Source organism: Culex pipiens, chromosome 2 (genome assembly GCF_016801865.2).
Source record: "Culex pipiens pallens isolate TS chromosome 2, TS_CPP_V2, whole genome shotgun sequence".
NCBI classification, from domain to species: Eukaryota; Metazoa; Arthropoda; class Insecta; order Diptera; family Culicidae; genus Culex; species Culex pipiens.
In genome coordinates this window covers 17,212,975-17,234,110 of record NC_068938.1, presented here as the reverse complement: position 1 = coordinate 17,234,110, position 21,136 = coordinate 17,212,975, and the positions used below count along the sequence as shown (strand labels likewise).

Genomic DNA, 21,136 nt, shown 5'->3' with positions numbered 1-21,136 from the left:
AAAATCGGACTATTAGTTACTGAGATATCGACACTCAAAATGGTGGGTTGTTTGGGTGAGACTTAGAAAACATCAATCATCCTGTTTTAAAACTTTTGCATGGCAATATTGCAGCAACTAAGGGTCGTATCAACAAAGTTCAAAAAAGAAAAATATAGAAAATTTTCTCAGCTTTTCAAAAATATTTTTTCAAATGTGGGCAAACATGTGCACTTATTTTGAAAATGAAAAACTGCGACTATTTTCAAAAAAGTTACCTAGAAATGGATTAAACTTGAAAACGGTACAGTTTATCAAAATTTCACTACAGTACTTTTTGATTGTGAATTTGATTTCATATCGAAAAATTAAGTTGAAAAAATCGGTATTGATTAAAAATTTCACAACTCGGTCCAAGATTTTTTGCACAACCTGGAAAATTCTGAGAAGTTGGCATTTGATGTCCTTTAAAACATTAAAACATTAAAAAATTAAAAATAGTGTTTTTTTGCAAATTAAGCTTTAGTGACAAAAAGTGAAATTAATCACCTTTTTTTTTACCGTGTATCATTTTTTTCCAGTGTAGTCCGTATCCATACCTACAACTTTGCCGAAGACACCAAATCGATCAAAAATTCCATCATTAGATACAGATTTTTGAATTTTCATACATCATTTTTTGTATGGACAGCTGCCAAATTTGTATGGATAATTATATGGAAAAACTAATGATGCAAAATGGCTTCTTTGGGCATACCGAAGGCACCAAAAAAGTTTCAGCCGGATAAAAAAATATAAACATTAAAATTAAAGAAAAAAGACCGATTTCGTAGAGAATTTCTCTATGGCGAAAGTGTTTAGGATGGTGCAAAATCTCGTTTAAAAAAAATCTTTTAAAAATGCAAAATTAATTTTTTGACAAACACTATTTTTAAGTTAAAGATAATTTTATGTTTATGTTTTTTATGAAGGATTAGCATTTCTATAATTCTACATTTTTTTTAGGATTTTCTGATCAGACTGCTTGTTGCTGTAATACAGCCTCCTAAACATAAAATTTTGTTAAATAATTAGTTTTTTTTCTCAGTCATGCAGTCAGTCATCTAATAAGTTTGAATTTTTCATTTCGCGATAGCTTTAAGTACTTTCTTGAATTTGCAAGAATATTAACGTTTTTTTTAATTCAGCCCTACATTTCAAAAAATAAAATAAAATAGAGGTCCCCCCCCCCTCCTATCACCCCAGCCAGAGCCTAGGAACAAAAACTTTGATTAATATTTCCAACGGCCTAAAAAATTAAAATAAATTGCAAAAAGCACTGAAAAGATTTGTGAATGCGATTTTATGTTTTTATAAGCAGCAAATTTCTTTAACCATTTTCACAACATTGATTTTATAATTTTTGTTATTAGTTTTTTTAACCTTTTTCCATACAATTTAGCCTCTCAATCCATCAACAAGCATTGAAAATTGTGATCAAAAATACTCATTTTCCGTGTTCACATAAAAAGTTTTTTGATTTTTTTACTGATAAACATTTTTTTTTTTTGGATTTAAAAAAAAAAATAAACTAAATATTAACTGACTGTGTTGCATTTAAAGTTTAATCAAACCCGAGTTTCTTCATACTTCTATCAATTTTCACATTTCAAAATAAATAGAGCGGTCAAATTTCACTCACCTGTTCGCGGATATCCCCCTTGGAGTAGACGGGTGCTCGCGAACCGGGCCCCGTGTCGAACGTCGGCCGTCCCTTTTTTCTGCCCATGTTTTCATCCTCAGAATCGTAACTCCGCGCCGCTAGATTTGTGTTCGACTGTTGAAAGTTAGAAAAAAGTGTTGATAATAGTTATTTGATTTGCCTAAAACTGTTTAAAACTCTGAGTTGAGTTATTAAATGCAAAAAATGACTACAAAAAAAAGCATGACTTCTCCTTTCGCAAACTCACCTGTGACGAGGACACTTGAATATTTCCCAGCGAGGACGCGTGGTGCAAGCCTGCAAAAAATGAGAAAAAAATGAAACTTTTTAGTCACCAGCAATTTCCTCTCCAACTTTCACATGGTGTGACAAGCTTTTCCATTCGGTTTCCCACATTTGGTGTCGTCGGGGAGCAGCAAAAAACGAAACACTCTCTTCAAGCCTAATAAATAATTCTGGACCAGAAAAGCGCTTTTCCACCATGATGCCCATGTGTGAGAGAGCGCCGTTTTTCCGCTTATGGTTTTTCCGTTTCGTTTATTCGACGCTTCGTTTTTTTATTTCACCTAAGTTAGGTGTCAGTTTCGTTTTACGACGTGCGATATATTCTATTGAAATGGGGTTTTTGAAGCGAATCTTGAAAACGGAACGATCTGGAACGAAATTATGGTTTTTGGAAGCACATGGCATTATGATTCTTTTTAGGAGATTTTTTTTAAATTTTGTCTTGGTTTAGCAATCAGCAATTAGAGCTCAATTTTCAACAAGATTACCGAATGAAAAGAGATCATTTTGCCAGATCAAATACCCTCTCAAAACGTAGCAACTAGCAGAAGAGCCATTACCGGACAGAAAACCTCACTCGAAAATCGCGATTTCCCAGGGTAACACAAATATCCTCTTCTCAAGAAGGCACCTCTCGCTCTTTCGCTGATATAAGTACCATTCTCTAATGGCCTCCCCGGAGCCAGCTCCTAAAGCAAGCTTTGCAAGTGGATTTATAAAGCACCCATAAATCGAGCCAGCTTCCCAATTTAGGCTCTGGCCTGGGATGCCAAAGATAAATTGGACCGATTTTTGCCGTTTTTCGGTGCTTGATTTATACGCTGTTGCTCGCCTACCAAACTTTGGGCGAAATTTCCTCCGAGGAAAAACAAGCAGCTGGTTGGAACTGCTTTTGGGAAATCACTATTTCGCGATTTATTTCGACACGTAATCGAAGCTAACGTGAAGCGATCCATTTTAAAAACGAATTTTGGCGTGGTAGTTCAAACCTTCCAGTCAATATCAACTCCATTCAAGCTTTCAGTTTCATTTGAATAACGCGATTTTAAACTGCTTCAACGCACTCAAAGTTTTCCATTAAATTTCCCCAACTCGAAAAACAATGCTTCAGCATTACTTCCAGAGCTTTAGCGCCAAACCATAGTTTCCAGCGCGCTATTTTTCCTCTTCCCCTTTTCCGGAGCAGCTGCATCGAACTTTTCCGTTCTTTCAAGAAAAAAGTTCCTCATCGCAGTTCACAATTTGTGAAAGTTGGCACTTTTGCAAAACTGGCACTAATTACATGCGCCAAAGTTCCCTTCCGCAAAAGGAGAGGGAAGGTCTTTAATCCAAAGTTGATGAATTCATTAATCGTCGTCGTCGGAAAATTCCGCGTGAATATTTCCGCGTGACGTGTCCGTTATTTCGCGCGCAATTGCTTTTTTTCCGAGCGTTTGCTTCCAATTTTAGTGCGGAAAAAAAGTTTTCCTGATCCTTTGATTATAGTGCAGCTTACAGGGAAGGGGAACGCGAACTAGTGAATTGTGATCATAGCGGAAGGAAGACGAAGAGGGGAAGGGGTTTTTAGATTGGGTGAGAAAAGTTCCGACGAGCGTTTGATTTCCATTGCAGTTACGGGTCGTTGGAAAATTTGTTTTTTGATGCAAAAATGAAATCATGTTTGATATTTATAGATTGAATGGAATTTTTTTGTGCTTCACTCTTAAACTCAAAAAAATATTCAAAAATTTGTTTTATGACATATTGAATAAAATCAATTTTAGGTCAATAAAAATTTAACGGCTCTTAACATACCTACATGTATAAATCTCTTAATTTTTTAACAATGGTGTTTCTTAGTTTTTTTTGTTCACCGTGGAAGATATTTCGGGGCAACTTTTTCCGATTTCGTGCGAGTTGACTATTATAACTCGATAACGATTAAAACAGCCAACTTTTTGGCTGTCGATCTTCCCGATATCAATATTGCTCCATCTGCCAATTAAATTGTCAGTCCATTCGAAAAGCATGCTTTGATAGTTCGTTCTTCAATTTGAAACCTCCCGCTCTCGATGGTCCCTTCAATATTGACACAAAGAGAGTCCACTGAATCTCTTCTCCAAATAAATTTTGAACGAGATAGCCAAAAGGTCGAATACAAGTTAGGCATATGAGCAATTCTCGCTGAAACCGTCCCACTAGATGCACATGTTCTCAAATCGTTACGGCAATGTTCTCATTCGATTCAGCGCACCAAAAAACCATAAAAACAACCTTCAAACCAATGAAAATGTCAGCCGTTAGCTACCTTTAAATAAAAACTTGTATTGAACTATGGATTTTTTCGAAAAAATGCCCTAATTTGGAGAAATGATATCTCCCAAAATACATTACCAAACATCAAAAAGTTACAAATCGTTGGAAAGGTAATCGCGAGGGCTTTCTATCGCACTTTGAAAAACATTTCAAAAATTATTTTTTCAATGGTAATTTTAAGGGTTTTTGAGAAACTTACTTTTAATTTTGAATTTTTACCGTGTTCGCAACCACTTATCATTACGAAACCATTTTCATTCGAAAGATTGGAAGATTTCACATAAAATCAACTTGAAAAAGAGAACATGTGCATCTAGTGTGACGGTTTCAGCGAGAATGGCTCATAAAGGAGATTTTTTTTTAATTTCAGATTTTTATTAAAAAAGGAAGTCATTTTCCTGCATTCCAGCTTAACTATTTTGATCACCAATAAAATCAAAACAACTGGACTGGTGCAATTTAAAACACATTTTTCCAATAAAATGATTTTTTTTATAACTCAAAATCAAATCAAATTATTCGCTCTACAGCATTGCCTTGGCGTTCTCGATTGCGAGATTCCTACTCGAAACTAGGTGTCCGAAGGCTTGATTGTTGAGGCAACTGCAAACCTCTTTTTACACCTTAGCTTCCATCCACCCCGGGATTCGAACTGACGACCTTTGGATTGTGAGTCCAACTGCCTACCAGCGACTCCACCGAGACAGGACCCAGGGAGACGACTCCTGCACCTGGACTGAGCTAACGACCTAACCTTTTTTTTTAGGTTAGTCCGGGGCCAACATTTACTTCCCGTCCGACGGAAGGCGTGATCAGACAAATCTCGTCTCGAAAAATGCCACCGGGACCTTCTGGGATCGAACCCAGGCCGACTGGGTGAGAGGCAATCGCGCTTACCCCTACACCACGGTCCCGGCTTTTTTATAACTATAATTTCATTTTTTGGATTTTATTCCCCTTCCATCGACGTTCGTCGAGCGTTGGCGTAAAATGGTATTTTCTTTTTTAATTTTATTTACAATTAAACGAAACATTTATATAAGGGGTCATCCACAAAACACTGATAATGGGCCATCCTCAAATCTGGGTATCCAAGAACTCCCGGATGTCATGGCCTAGATAGCTACCTGATCAACGGAGGTCTATATGGGTGAAATAACCATCGGCATAGCTTCAGATAGCTTTAGTGAACCACGATGGATACCCTTCGCCATGTTGGATTATTATGGGTCCTCCAGGAACTCCCGGGAGTTATGACCTGATGATTTACCTGACTTCCGAGAGTTCCTGGGAAACCCATAACAATCCAGCATGGTGCAAAGTGTCCGTCATGGTCCACTGAAGCTTCTTGAAGCCAACTTGTAGCGATACCGATGGTTGATAAACCCATATAGTTTCGCGTTGATCAGGTAGATCATCAGGTCATCACTTCCTGGAATTCTTTGATGATCGATAACAACGTACCCCAGAGTATCTATCGTTGTTCACTGAAGCTACCTGAAGCCACATCGATGATCAATTCACCCATATAGATCCTAAAGCCCTGAGTCAATTGTTATGTTCAACGGTAAAAACAGATTAAAACCCAGTTTTTTTTAATTGATTTAAAATCGATTTTAAATCCTTCTCGGTCGTACAAAGTGTCATTGTACTCAGAAAAATAAGCTTTATCGTTGTGAACAATAATATCACAAATTTGTGATTTGTGATTTATGTAAGCTTCACCTTTGGGCCCAATTGAAACATCACTAGCGTGCACAGGGTGGGGCAACATGGGGCAACTGCCCCACCATCCTCAGAAATTTGTTCTAAATTTGGTCAGGGGGTGTCCACAAATGACATATTTTTTCAAAACGTCCATATTATTGCCCCACCTTCTTCAAAGACACGCTAGTGTGAAACATATCAAACGAAATATTTGAAACCAAACCTGCACAACAAGAAACAAACAGAAAAATGAGGCGTTAATTTGGGCGTTATAGACCCCCGTTGATTAGGTAGATCATCAGCATGGCTTTCTACCTAAGGTACTCGCGAGTGTGTAGTAGTGCGGTTGTCAAAATCGTTATCTCTGACTCTCTCTCTCCACTGTCACTGACATTGTTTATGTTTTGCTTTTCCTGGCACAGTCCATTGTTCGTTTGTTATTGTTTTGGTTTTAGTGGCACGGAGTCATGCACTCACACTAATGCAAAGCAAGATCGTGAGTACCTATGATATACAGCCTTGGATCATCAGGTCATAACCTGGAGGACCCATAATAATCCAACATCGTGGTTCACTGAAGCAACCTGAAGCTATACCGATGGTTAATTCACCCATATAGACCTCCGTTGATCTGCACAGAAAAAAATATTTCTGTAAATTTACATTATTTATCATGTACCAAAAGGTATCATGATAAATGATGTATATTTCCATTAGATCCATTGGAAATTTACATTAGATTCATTGGAAATTTACATTAGTTTTGAAAATTTACATTTGTTTTGGAATTTACATTAGTTTTGGAATTTACATTATTTCAAATCAACTAATTCTGATTGGCCAATGGGAATGAGAAGCTCGACTTGGATTGCAGTAGGAAAAGGGTGTGGCCTATGTTCTATTTTAAAATTATTGAAGCGGGCAGCAAAAGGAAATTCTGATTCTAAAAAGTTGTTTCACAGGTAGGGGACGCTTTCTCGTCGACGGCCAAGTGGAATAACGCTGGACTGGAATCGAACAGACGACGGGTAGGATGCTCGGTGTTACTGCTGCTACCCGCTGCCGACTGAGCCATCTTCGCATTTTATAATCGAGCGGCTAAAGCATCAACTTGTTCAGGTCGAGGCACAGGCAGTGAGTCAGCGAAGTATGAGAACGATAGAAAGAGAACCAAACATAACTATTTTTAGATCGGGTAGTTTTGAAGTCAACGTTTGGCAGAAATACATTGGATATATGATTTACATTAAATAGGAATTTACAGGAAGCCGAACGCGGGTAGAAATTCATCAGATTTGAGTTTCCATGCTCAACGTTTCCATTAGATTCATGATTTACATTAGATTTAGATTTACATCGGAGTAATTTCCATTACTTTTTGCTCATTACATCATATTTCAACATTACATTGAGTGAGTTTACATAAGAAACAGCAATTACGTGCTGTGTAAATTTACATTTTTTTTTCTGTGTGGTTGATATCCAGGTCATAACTTCAAGGAGTTCTTAGAAGACTGACAGACCGTGGATGAACTTTTCTTTTGTTCTACAAGGGGAATTGGGGGTAAAACGGTCAAATTGGCAAACATTGATGTTTTAAAATTTGGCCATTCTAGTGCGTTTGAAAGGTCAAATTTGATGTAACAATGCCTAATTTACTGTAAAAATGAATTACATCGCATCAAAGTAGCGATAATTACGAAAAAATAATTATTTTTTAATTAAACCGAATGACGAAATGATCATTTAACCCCAATGCACCCCCGAATCTTTTTTCGCGGTGTTCATTCGCTCGCGCCAACTCGCGATCTCCGGGCGGTGAACTTTTCGCCCAATTTTGTCGCCGGCACTTTTCAATGAGAAGATTAATATGTTTGAATAAAAATTTTATTAAATTTTCGCATTTTATGAAATGATAATTTAAAACCCAAAATTTATAAATTATGTATTTTTTTTAAAAAAAAAGGCCACTGATGTAACATGAATGATGATGATAAAAAAAGTTAATACGTTACAAAAAAAGGATTTCTAAGAGTTCTATGATATTCGTCCTCAATTTGAATAAATTTAAATAATATTAAAAAAATTAACTTGAACATTTTCAGAAAAAAAGTTTTTAGGCTTAGAAAGCTGCAATTTCCTTTTTCTTTTTTTTGTGAACAATGGTCATTCATGGACACTATATTTAAAAATCGAAAAAACTTCAAATATAACACTGAAATTAAAATTACTGTGGCTTCATGTTAAGAACGAGGAATTTAATCAAAAAAATAGTAAGGTGCTTTTGCAATACAAATTCAAATAAACATAAAAAAATGAATAAAATTTCGATTTTTCCAAAAATCACTAATATTTCAATAAAAATATAACTCGGCGACAAGCGTTTAATACCATTCCATTTACGGGTCATTGAAATTTTTTTTTATGCGTTAATGAAATCATGTTTTATATCAAAAGATTGAATGGAATTTTTCTGTGCTTCACTCTTTAACTTGAAAAAATATTAGAAAATTTGTTTGTGAGCAAATTATTTCAAAAAATTATAACTGAATTTTGAGCAAATGTCTGTGTGTGTGGTGCACACAAAAAAATATTTCCGAATGTTACATCATTTATGATGTAACACTTTTGCACGTCATTAAACATTTAAATTTAAATGCAATTTGATGTAAATTTGCAACAAATTATACGTAAAAACATGATTTTACGTGTGATTCAACTGTTTACATCGGATCTTAAGATTACATCAACTGAGTTTAAATGTGATTCATTTTTTCCGTGTCAAGTAAATTCACATATTTTTTTCTGTGTGGGATGTTGATCAAAAAAATTTGCACTGAGTTATCTCGGCAGTGGCTGACCTGATTTGGACCATTTTGGTCTCATTTAAGTACTTCAAAAGTTATGCTTAAAAACGATTTTAACAAAAGTCCGGAAGATTGTAAAAAGGGTGGTTTTTGTAAGAAACCTCGTCATGTTATACATTTTTAGAAAGGTATTCGAAAGACCTTTTCAACGATTTCAATAGATTGAAGATCTGACAACCCTATCAAAAGTTATGCGCACTTTAGTGTTATTTATGAACTTTGTGGAGTCCGGATCTCAGATATTGCCTAGCATTACACTCTAAATGTGAGGAAGGTACCAATCATTAAGTAACATTTTCATATAAAGGTCAACAATATTTTTAAAAGCTATCAAAATTATTGAAATATGAATCATGAATTGTCATTTCATGATTTTTTTTAACTATTCATTTGATATTCTTCTCTCATATAATTAACATTCTACGAAAAGTCCAACATGAAACCATCACATCGTTCAAACAATGGAAAAACACCAGCGCACCTTTTCACACCGGTACTCCCACAATCCAGTATTTTTCCCCAAACACCTTTTTCGCTCCACTCGGTTAGCCCATTCGAGTCTGCTCGATTGCTTGCGATTTTATTTTTTTTCACTTTTATTATTTCGAATAAAAACTGGGTGAAACAGCGGGGAAAAATAACACAAGAGAGCAAAAATAAAAGTGCAACTGCAACGAATCGTTCCAACACCTGAACCGAAGGCAAGTGGTGCAGCTTTTTGATAAATCTTCACTCCATGAGTCCGTGTTTTTGAGCTCATGGTTTGTACTTTTGGTGGAATGAGCGGTCTGTTGCGGGAACAGTTGGCCCTCAAATAGTATGGTTGGATGATTTTATTTTCAATTTCTGTTCAAATGTTAGGTTTAAAATATGTTCCAAAGAAAGTTAAACTCCGACACAATTGAATTTCATCAAGCTTCTAGAAAAGTGGGTGTTGACCGATCATAACATTCCAAGTTTATTACCCTAAGAAACAGAACTCAAGGGTAGCTCCCAAGTGGAACATTTTTTCTACCTCCAAAAAAGACAAGTGAGATGTCGTTGACAGCAACAAGCATTCTGAGAGAAGCGAAAAAGGACACCTCTTCTCGAAGTCTGGTATCTGAAGCCAAAGTAGTATTTACGACTGCCGTTGAAGTGGGTGCACTCCAGAGGTGAAACACTCGTCTGATTATGAAAAGTGCCAATAAATTGCGACAGGTTATTGCCACGTGGCGAATTTTCACACGTCGCACCCATTCGATTAAGCTGATCCTTTCGCCCTAATTGACATTATCATAATATTTGAATCCCATTAAGGCCATCAATCCGTTCATAATTGAAATTAATTCCATACGTGTCGAGCTTTTGGCGGGGTTGACCACAGAAATGTGACACGTGTGTGGACAAGCCGACGTCAACAGAGTGTTACTTTAGTTAGGTCAGGCGTGCTAGAAAAAAAAAATCAACACCACCTCCCTCTGGGATAGTCGAAAGCCCCCCTGCTGGGAACACTGTTTTGACACATGAGCGAACGTATCGGTTTTATTCCCGCAGGATCCAGATCGGAGTATTGAGTCCATTCAGCTATTTTTCCTCCGGACGGAAAAATGAAGCTGCTGCAATTTCAATAAAACTGAATAACTGCTGAATGGTGCAACCGTGCACACACTCTATGGGGAGTAGTCGCAGTTCAACGAATCGGCGAATAATTGAATTCGCTTGCAAGTCAGCGCACGAAGAGCACACCAGAGAAACATTCACAGTCGATTGGAATTCTTTGCCTTTTTCAGGATTGTTTCAGAAAAACGGGATATTGAGAATGATGCTTTCAGGATGCAGCATGCAGCTCACTGGTGAATCACCAGTGATGATTGATGAAGTATTCGAAGGGTAGTGGGAATATTTGTTTTCATAACTGTTCAATTTGATGGTCTTTGGCATCGTTTGACACCATTAATAATGGAATTAGTTTGTTTTTCTCGGTTATAAATACTCGTCTTTGCCAAAAGTTGAATGATAATTTGGTTTTAGCTGCAAACGGTGTTACACAAAAACAAAAACAAAAACAAAAACAAAAACAAAAACAAAAACAAAAACAAAAACAAAAACAAAAACAAAAACAAAAACAAAAACAAAAACAAAAACAAAAACAAAAACAAAAACAAAAACAAAAACAAAAACAAAAACAAAAACAAAAACAAAAACAAAAACAAAAACAAAAACAAAAACAAAAACAAAAACAAAAACAAAAACAAAAACAAAAACAAAAACAAAAACAAAAACAAAAACAAAAACAAAAACAAAAACAAAAACAAAAACAAAAACAAAAACAAAAACAAAAACAAAAACAAAAACAAAAACAAAAACAAAAACAAAAACAAAAACAAAAACAAAAACAAAAACAAAAACAAAAACAAAAACAAAAACAAAAACAAAAACAAAAACAAAAACAAAAACAAAAACAAAAACAAAAACAAAAACAAAAACAAAAACAAAAACAAAAACAAAAACAAAAACAAAAACAAAAACAAAAACAAAAACAAAAACAAAAACAAAAACAAAAACAAAAACAAAAACAAAAACAAAAACAAAAACAAAAACAAAAACAAAAACAAAAACAAAAACAAAAACAAAAACAAAAACAAAACAAAAACAAAAACAAAAACAAAAACAAAAACAAAAACAAAAACAAAAACAAAAACAAAAACAAAAACAAAAACAAAAACAAAAACAAAAACAAAAACAAAAACAAAAACAAAAACAAAAACAAAAACAAAAACAAAAACAAAAACAAAAACAAAAACAAAAACAAAAACAAAAACAAAAACAAAAACAAAAACAAAACAAAAACAAAAACAAAAACAAAAACAAAAACAAAAACAAAAACAAAAACAAAAACAAAAACAAAAACAAAAACAAAAACAAAAACAAAAACAAAAACAAAAACAAAAACAAAAACAAAAACAAAAACAAAACAAAAACAAAAACAAAAACAAAAACAAAAACAAAAACAAAAACAAAAACAAAAACAAAAACAAAAACAAAAACAAAAACAAAAACAAAAACAAAAACAAAAACAAAAACAAAAACAAAAACAAAAACAAAAACAAAAACAAAACAAAAACAAAAACAAAAACAAAAACAAAAACAAAAACAAAAACAAAAACAAAAACAAAAACAAAAACAAAAACAAAAACAAAAACAAAAACAAAAACAAAAACAAAAACAAAAACAAAAACAAAAACAAAAACAAAAACAAAAACAAAAACAAAAACAAAAACAAAAACAAAAACAAAAACAAAAACAAAAACAAAACAAAAACAAAAACAAAAACAAAAACAAAAACAAAAACAAAAACAAAAACAAAAACAAAAACAAAAACAAAAACAAAAACAAAAACAAAAACAAAAACAAAAACAAAAACAAAAACAAAAACAAAAACAAAAACAAAAACAAAAACAAAAACAAAAACAAAAACAAAAACAAAAACAAAAACAAAAACAAAAACAAAAACAAAAACAAAAACAAAAACAAAAACAAAAACAAAAACAAAAACAAAAACAAAAACAAAAACAAAAACAAAAACAAAAACAAAAACAAAAACAAAAACAAAAACAAAAACAAAAACAAAAACAAAAACAAAAACAAAAACAAAAACAAAAACAAAAACAAAAACAAAAACAAAAACAAAAACAAAAACAAAAACAAAAACAAAAACAAAAACAAAAACAAAAACAAAAACAAAAACAAAAACAAAAACAAAAACAAAAACAAAAACAAAAACAAAAACAAAAACAAAAACAAAAACAAAAACAAAAACAAAAACAAAAACAAAAACAAAAACAAAAACAAAAACAAAAACAAAAACAAAAACAAAAACAAAAACAAAAACAAAAACAAAAACAAAAACAAAAACAAAAACAAAAACAAAAACAAAAACAAAAACAAAAACAAAAACAAAAACAAAAACAAAAACAAAAACAAAAACAAAAACAAAAACAAAAACAAAAACAAAAACAAAAACACAACAATTTACACAATTTATCTGTTCTAAACGATTTAACTTTTTTAAACTAAATTAATGCAGATGCATTCTCCGCCAACTCACACAGCAGTTGCCCCGACTCCTCTTCGACTAAAAACGTTTAAAAAATTCTCCCATTTTCCGTTACTCGACTGTAAAATTTTTTGAAACATGTCATTTTATGAGAAATTCAATGTGCTTTTCAAATCTACATTGACCCAGAAGAGTCATTTTTTCATTTTGAACAAAAATTTTCATTTTAAAATTTCGTGTTTTTCCTAACATAGCAGGGTTATTTTTTAGAGTGTAACAATGTTCTACAAAGTTGTAGAGCAGACAATTACAAAAATTTTGATATCTAGACATAAGGGGTTTGCTTATAAACATCACGAGTTATCGTGATTTTACGAAAAAAATGTTTTGAAAAAGTTGGTCGTCTTCGATCATGGCCGTTCATGGTCATCCGCGACAGACACGGACGACGAAACAAAGAAAAACGCAAAAAGTAACTTTTTCAAAACTTTTTTTTTTGTAAAATCGCGATAACTCGTGATGTTTGTAAGAAAACCCCTTATGTCTAAATATCAAAATTTTTGTAATTGACTGTTCTACATTTTTGTAGAACATTGTTACACTCTAAAAAATAATCTTGCAAAGATAGAAAAACACGAAATTTTAAAATGAAAAATTTTGGTCTAAATGAAAAAATGACCCTTCTCGGTCAATGTAGATTCGAAAAGTACATTAAATTTCCCATAAAATGACATGTTCCAAATTTTTTTACAGTCAAGTATCGGAATATGGGAGAATTTTTAAAACTATTTTATTGTTTTTTTCGATGAAAAAAACATTTTTTCGGAATGCTGATTACGCCATCACATCGGGCGTCTAATTTTACATAAAAGTCCCTTTGACTGCAAATTTCAATCTCATCACCGTTTCAAGCTGCAAATTATTGAAAAACATCTCTTTTTTCGCATGTTCAAAAATTGAAGGGGTCGTACCGCCCCTCCGTCACGAGATATCAACAAACGGACCTCGGATTCGTGATCAGGGACAAAAGTTACCCCTCAGGACAAAGTTTCACGCAAATTTAAGAGGGGTCAGGGCAACTGTTCCCGATTTCGTGTGAGTTGGTAGAGAATTACCCAGATTGCTCCTAACACTAAAATATTGATAGAAAAATTCTAGACACATAGCATAAAAAAATATCAAAAACAAGTTTCCATTTCTGTATCTGAAAGAGACTAAGTAAGCTCTTTTCTGTCACCCAAAATGAATACCCCTTCCGAATCCAGTTTCATCAACCAGGTCTTCAACGACATCTTCGAGGACACCTTCCGCAAATCCCCATCGTCCCTTCCCTGGCACATCCCAAAGCACTTCCTGGAGGCCTCCCTCGCCCAGCAATCAAAACGCAGCTCAACAACCAGAGAATCCTTCTTCAAACCTGGAACCACCTTCCCGCCCCTCAACCAATTCGCCGAACCCTCCCCGGAACAACCCCTCCGAGATGCCCTCCTCAACAGTGCCATCACCCTGGCGGATCTGCTCGGCATTCAAACGGTCCTGATAGCGTCCCGCAACGGTGGCACCGTCCGGAGATTACGCGAACTCACCGACCGGTTCCGCGTGGTGTTTCTCCCGGCGCCCGAATTTGGCGCCCTCGACGGTCCGGATGCGCGACTGCCGGCAGGCCACCACCCTCAGCTTCGGGAGGCTCGGCTGGGGCAGCTTGCCAACGTGGAGATTGGGGAGGTCGTTGACGCTCAAGACGAGGCCGAGTACATGAAGGCCCTCGAGCGGATCTTGCAGGAAAGATTATGTTTAGATGGCGGGGTTGAACCTGGTGATGGGGAGCAAGTGCTGTTCTGCTACCGGTCGTTTCCGGGGGCTAATTGCGTTAATGCTTTCCGTATTTTGAATTTCTAACGGTGGCGAGGGTAAATACTGCTGAAGGGGGATTAGAATAATTGAAGGGATTGGGGTGAACACAAGAGATAGTGTTGGGAAGATGCAATGTATCGAACTGATTTCCGGAATTCAAGAGATTGTCGTCTTCTAACCCCAAAAACCCAAATAAAAACACCAAATTGAGCGACGTGAGGAGAATCGTGTTTCATTTCAGACCATTTCATGTTGCAGTTTTGTCTTCCACCAATATCGATTCCGTCAACATCCAATGTGATGAAAAGTTTTCTGTAACCCGTCCATGCGAAAGTTTTCCCCCCAGCTCTGACACGTATCCATTTCAGTGGCCTAAATCGCTAAGTGCTCTCTCGCTATCGAGATGCCCTCGTTGTTTCCTGCCCTAACTGGCTGGCTGGCTCCAAGCTGCTGATGGGTTTTTCCTGTGGCAACGATGTTCTCGATAACGGGATGATGATGCTGCTGCGGTGGCTAATTTTGGATGTTCGATAATCACCTACTTCCGTAAAAAAGAGGAAATTTTCCTTCGTACTAGACACATAACAGCTATTTTTAGATGGGATTTGGAATCGGGATTTTTCAACCACTGTTCAACACAGCTATTGGCAGTGAAATGTGTTTTCGAGGGTGGTTATTTCTTGTTGGAGTTTGAAAGCTTCTGGTCCTAATATCTTTTTAATGATTGGGATCAGGCAGGTGTAATCCCGTTTGATCCACTTGGGAAAATTGCACTTTCATTGGTGGAAGAATTTTTATTTGATGGGCTTGATCCGTCTTTAGAAGATGTTTGTGACGATCCAATTTCATTGAACAGAAGCTAATGAGCAACACAAATTCTTTGGGAAAACATCAATCTCGGAATAACAAATTGGATTATTCAGTCATATCTTATTCATCCACTCATACAACATCTTCCAAGAATTTTAAATCTCTGCTCAGCAATTATCGCTCCCCAGTCTTTTTAATCGCAAGCAAAATTAATCCTTTGAGTTATGGCCAGCATTGCTGCTTTCAGTGTTGCCAAATTTATTTCTCTACCAAAAAAAAAGTTAAATTTCCCCCCTTCCCCGAACCTAATCCAGCATCAATAATCCAATTATGGTAGCTCGTGCTCAAGCAATTAAAAACTCAATTCTCCTTCAAAATGGCGTTTCTGTTTCACTTTTTCGCAGAATTTTCCGAAATTGTTCCAGCATCAGTGCGCAATAATTTCACACAGCATTGGCCTTGTTCTGCTGTAGTACCAGAGTTATGTCATGCAAATTCTGCGAAGACCGTATGATTATTAAACACAATAAAGTTGTTCATTAGTGCACAACAGTAAGTTTGTGGTGGGCGGTAGAGCTGCTCCCTACTCGAAAGCATTCTGAAACCCTGCACATTCCAAGAAAACCGTGGCGTACTTGTGCTGATGCTACCAAAAGACTTTTAGAATATGAAGGAGTTTTGGGGTGAGATGGTTCCAATTTTTTTTATTTATTCAGTTTTGAATAATAAACAATTTTAAATTATAATAAAAAGATCTTAAAAAATTGTTAACAATTGTCTTATTTTATAACATTCATTTTTTTATTGTTTTATTGTATGCATTTATTTTTTTTGTTTTCTTTGATTTTGTTTCAATTTAATATGGCCGTTGCAAATATTGTTTGAAGTTTATGTCCCTTGACAAAGTGATGGGGGGGGGGGGGGGGGGCATGGTTTTATCATTTGAATGAAAAAAGTGTTTTTAAATGCATTTTACACCTGCTCAGATATTTTGCAATCTTTAGTTTTCAAAATATTTTATCAAAGTTTTGGCAAAATATTTTTTTACTATAAAAAACTTATTCTTCTTTTTCATTAATTTTCTTTAGTTTTTTGAAAGATTTTTTTTACCCTGATTTTTCGGACCGATTATATTTTGAAAAACAATCCTACAGCTATGTTTAGCTCTTTGAATTTTTAAAATATTTATTCTATCTTGAATTTGGCCTACGTATTTAAAACAACTAATTGTTTCTTAATGTTTCTGTTTTGATTCATTCAAAGTTTTGTTTCGTTTTGTTTTTAGTTCATATTTTTCTATTCGTCAGAAATTCTACATTCCCAAATTTCTATAAACTCTTTTAATTTCAAAAATACTATGTTTATGAACATTATCAAAATGACTAACATCTTGAAAGAATCTGAATATAAGTACAATTGCAGAAAAATATTCAAAACTAAAAGCAATGCATTCAAAAAAATCAAGATATTTAAGAAATTTTAGAAATTTGTAGTAATAAATAAGCTTAAAATAAAAAAAAACAAAATATAAAAAATTCATGAAAAACCCAAAAATTTGAAAGTATTAAGAAAAATAATCGCAAAAAAGAAAAAAAATCAAGAATTATTGAAAAAAAAACAAGATAACATTAAAATCAAAAAAAAAATCAAGGAATTCAAATATTGAATTTATTTTAATTGGACTTTCCAATTGAATTGTTAAGATTCCTAGTTTTTTTACTTTGAAGTTAGAATTGAAATTTCAAAATCTTCATTTTTTATCCAATAGAAATAATTCAGAAATACTAGCATAAATTGAGGAACTCTGGAAATTTATAAAGTTAAGGAAATTCAAGAAATTTAAGAATTTCAAGAAATTCAAGAAATTCAAGAAATTCAAGAAATTCAAGAATTTCAAGAAATTCAAGAAATTCAAGAAATTCAAGAAATTCAAGAAATTCAAGAAATTCAAGAAATTCAAGAAATTCAAGAAATTCAAGAAATTCAAGAAATTCAAGAAATTCAAGAAATTCAAGAAATTCAAGAAATTCAAGAAATTCAAGAAATTCAAGAAATTCAAGAAATTCAAGAAATTCAAGAAATTCAAGAAATTCAAGAAATTCAAGAAATTCAAGAAATTCAAGAAATTCAAGAAATTCAAGAAATTCAAGAAGTTCAAGAAATTCAAGAAATTCAAGAAATTCAAGAAATTCTAGAAATTCTAGAAATTCTAGAAATTCTAGAAATTCAAGAAATTCAAGAAATTCAAGAAATTCAAGAAATTCAAGAAATTCAAGAAATTCAAGAAATTCAAGAAATTCAAGAAATTCAAGAAATTCAAGAAATTCAAGAAATTCAAGAAATTCAAGAAATTCAAGAAATTCAAGAAATTCAAGAAATTCAAGAAATTCAAGAAATTCAAGAAATTCAAGAATTTCAAGAAATTCAAAAAAATCAAGAAATTCAAGATATTCAAGAAATTCAAGAAATTCCAGAAATTCAAAAAAAATTCAAGGAATTCAAGGAATTTAAGAAATTCAAGAAATTCAAGAAATTCAAAAAAATCAAGAAATTCAAGAAATTCAAGAAATTCAAAAAATTCAAGAAATTCAAGAAATTCAAGAAATTCAAGAAATTCAAGAAATTCAAGAAATTCAAGAAATTCAAGAAATTCAAGAAATTCAAGAAATTCAAGAAATTCAAGAAATTCAAGAAATTCAAGAAATTCAAGAAATTCAAGAATTTCAAGAAATTCAAAAAAATCAAGAAATTCAAGAAATTCAAGAAATTCAAGAAATTCAAGAAATTCAAGAAATTCAAGAAATTCAAGAAATTCAAGAAATTCAAGAAATTCAAGAAATTCAAAAAAATCAAGAAATTCAAGAAATTCAAGAAATTCAAGAAATTCAAAAAATTCAAGAAATTCAAGAAATTCAAGAAATTCAAGAAATTCAAGAAATTCAAGAAATTCAAGAAATTCAAGAAATTCAAGAAATTCAAGAAATTCAAGAAATTCAAGAAATTCAAGAAATTCAAGAAATTCAAGAAATTCAAGAAATTCAAGAAATTCAAGAAATTCAAGAAATTCAAGAAATTCAAGAAATTCAAGAAATTCAAGAAATTCAAGAAATTCAAGAAATTCAAGAAATTCAAGAAATTCAAGAAATTCAAGAAATTCAAGAATTTCAAGAAATTCAAAAAAATCAAGAAATTCAAGATATTCAAGAAATTCAAGAAATTCAAGAAATTCAAGAAATTCAAGAAATTCAAGAAATTCAAGAAATTCAAGAAATTCAAGAAATTCAAGAAATTCAAGAAATTCAAGAAATTCAAAAAAATCAAGAAATTCAAGAAATTCAAGAAATTCAAGAAATTCAAGAAATTCAAGAAATTAAAGAAATTCAAGAAATTCAAGAAATTCAAGAAATTCAAGAAATTCAAGAAATTCAAGAAATTCAAGAAATTCAAGAAATTCTAGAAATTCTAGAAATTTTAGAAATTCAAGAAATTCAAGAAATTCAAGAAATTCAAGAAATTCAAGAAATTCAAGAAATTCAAGAAATTCTAGAAATTCAAGAAATTCAAGAAATTCAAGAAATTCAAGAAATTCAAGAAATTCAAGAAATTCAAGAAATTCAAGAAATTCAAGAAATTCAAGAAATTCAAGAAATTCTAGAAATTCTAGAAATTCTAGAAATTCTAGAAATTCAAGAAATTCAAGAAATTCAAGAAATTCAAGAAATTCTAGAAATTCTAGAAATTCAAGAAATTCAAGAAATTCAAGAAATTCAAGAAATTCAAGAAATTCAAGAAATTCAAGAAATTCAAGAAATTCAAGAAATTCAAGAAATTCAAGAAATTCAAGAAATTCAAGAAATTCAAGAAATTCAAGAAATTCAAGAAATTCAAGAAATTCAAGAAATTCAAGAAATTCAAGAAATTCAAGAAATTCAAGAAATTCAAGAAATTCAAGAAATTCAAGAAATTCAAGAAATTCAAGAAATTCAAGAAATTCAAGAAATTCAAGAAATTCAAGAAATTCAAGAAATTCAAGAAATTCAAGAAATTCAAGAATTTCAAGAAATTCAAAAAAATCAAGAAATTCAAGATATTCAAGAAATTCAAGAAATTCCAGAAATTCAAAAAAAATTCAAGGAATTCAAGGAATTTAAGAAATTCAAGAAATTCAAGAAATTCAAAAAAATCAAGAAATTCAAGAAATTCAAGAAATTCATAAAATTCAAGAAATTCAAAAAATTCAAGAAATTCAAGAAATTCAAGAAATTCAAGAAATTCAAGAAATTCAAGAAATTCAAGAAATTCAAGAAATTCAAGAAATTCAAGAAATTCAAGAAATTCAAGAAATTCAAGAAATTCAAGAAATTCAAGAAATTCAAGAAATTCAAGAAATTCAAGAAATTCAAGAAATTCAAGAAATTCAAGAAATTCAAGAAATTCAAGAAATTCAAGAAATTCAAGAAATTCAAGAAATTCAAGAAATTCAAGAAATTCAAGAAATTCAAGAAATTCAAGAATTTCAAGAAATTCAAAAAAATCAAGAAATTCAAGATATTCAAGAAATTCAAGAAATTCCAGAAATTCAAAAAAAATTCAAGGAATTCAAGGAATTTAAGAAATTCAAGAAATTCAAGAAATTCAAAAAAATCAAGAAATTCAAGAAATTCAAGAAATTCAAGATATTCAAGAAATTCAAAAAATTCAAGAAATTCAAGAAATTCAAGAAATTCAAGAAATTCAAGAAATTCAAGAAATTCAAGAAATTCAAGAAATTCAAGAAATTCAAGAAATTCTAGAAATTCTAGAAATTCTAGAAATTCTAGAAATTCAAGAAATTCAAGAAATTCAAGAAATTCTAGAAATTCAAGAAATTCAAGAAATTCAAGAAATTCAAGAAATTCAAGAAATTCAAGAAATTCAAGAAATTCAAGAAATTCAAGAAATTCAAGAAATTCAAGAAATTCAAGAAATTCAAGAAATTCAAGAAATTCAAGAAATTCAAGAAATTCAAGAAATTCAAGAAATTCAAGAAATTCAAGAAATTCAAGAAATTCAAGAAATTCAAGAAATTCAAGAAATTCAAGAAATTCAAGAATTTCAAGAAATTCAAAAAAATCAAGAAATTCAAGATATTCAAGAAATTCAAGAAATTCAAGGAATTCAAGGAATTTAAGAAATTCAAGAAATTCAAGAAATTCAAGAAATTCAAGAAATTCCAGAAATTCAAAAAAAATTCAAGGAATTCAAGGAATTTAAGAAATTCAAGAAATTCAAGAAATTCAAAAAAATCAAGAAATTCAAGAAATTCAAGAAATTCAAGATATTCAAGAAATTCAAAAAATTCAAGAAATTCAAGAAATTCAAGAAATTCAAGAAATTCAAGAAATTCAAGAAATTCAAGAAATTCAAGAAATTCAAGAAATTCAAGAAATTCAAGAAATTCAAGAAATTCAAGAAATTCAAGAAATTCAAGAAATTCAAGAAATTCAAGAAATTCAAGAAATTCAAGAAATTCAAGAAATTCAAGAAATTCAAGAAATTCAAGAAATTCAAGAAATTCAAGAAATTCAAGAATTTCAAGAAATTCAAAAAAATCAAGAA

At 32.1% G+C, this 21,136-nt stretch overlaps 1 protein-coding gene across 8 annotated transcripts in view; it reads right to left on the bottom strand.

The window, feature by feature from the left end:
- Positions 1 to 21,136, bottom strand: part of LOC120419474 (uncharacterized) — a 402,142-nt gene that overhangs the window by 132,567 nt on the left and 248,439 nt on the right. For all 8 annotated transcript variants that reach the window (XM_052708548.1, XM_052708549.1, XM_052708550.1 and 5 more), the window contains 2 exons: positions 1,929 to 1,978; positions 1,661 to 1,795 (listed from right to left, as the gene is read on the bottom strand). In XM_052708548.1, the coding sequence (XP_052564508.1) occupies positions 1,661 to 1,795; positions 1,929 to 1,978 (185 nt within the window). The remainder of the gene's footprint in view (positions 1 to 1,660; positions 1,796 to 1,928; positions 1,979 to 21,136) is intronic.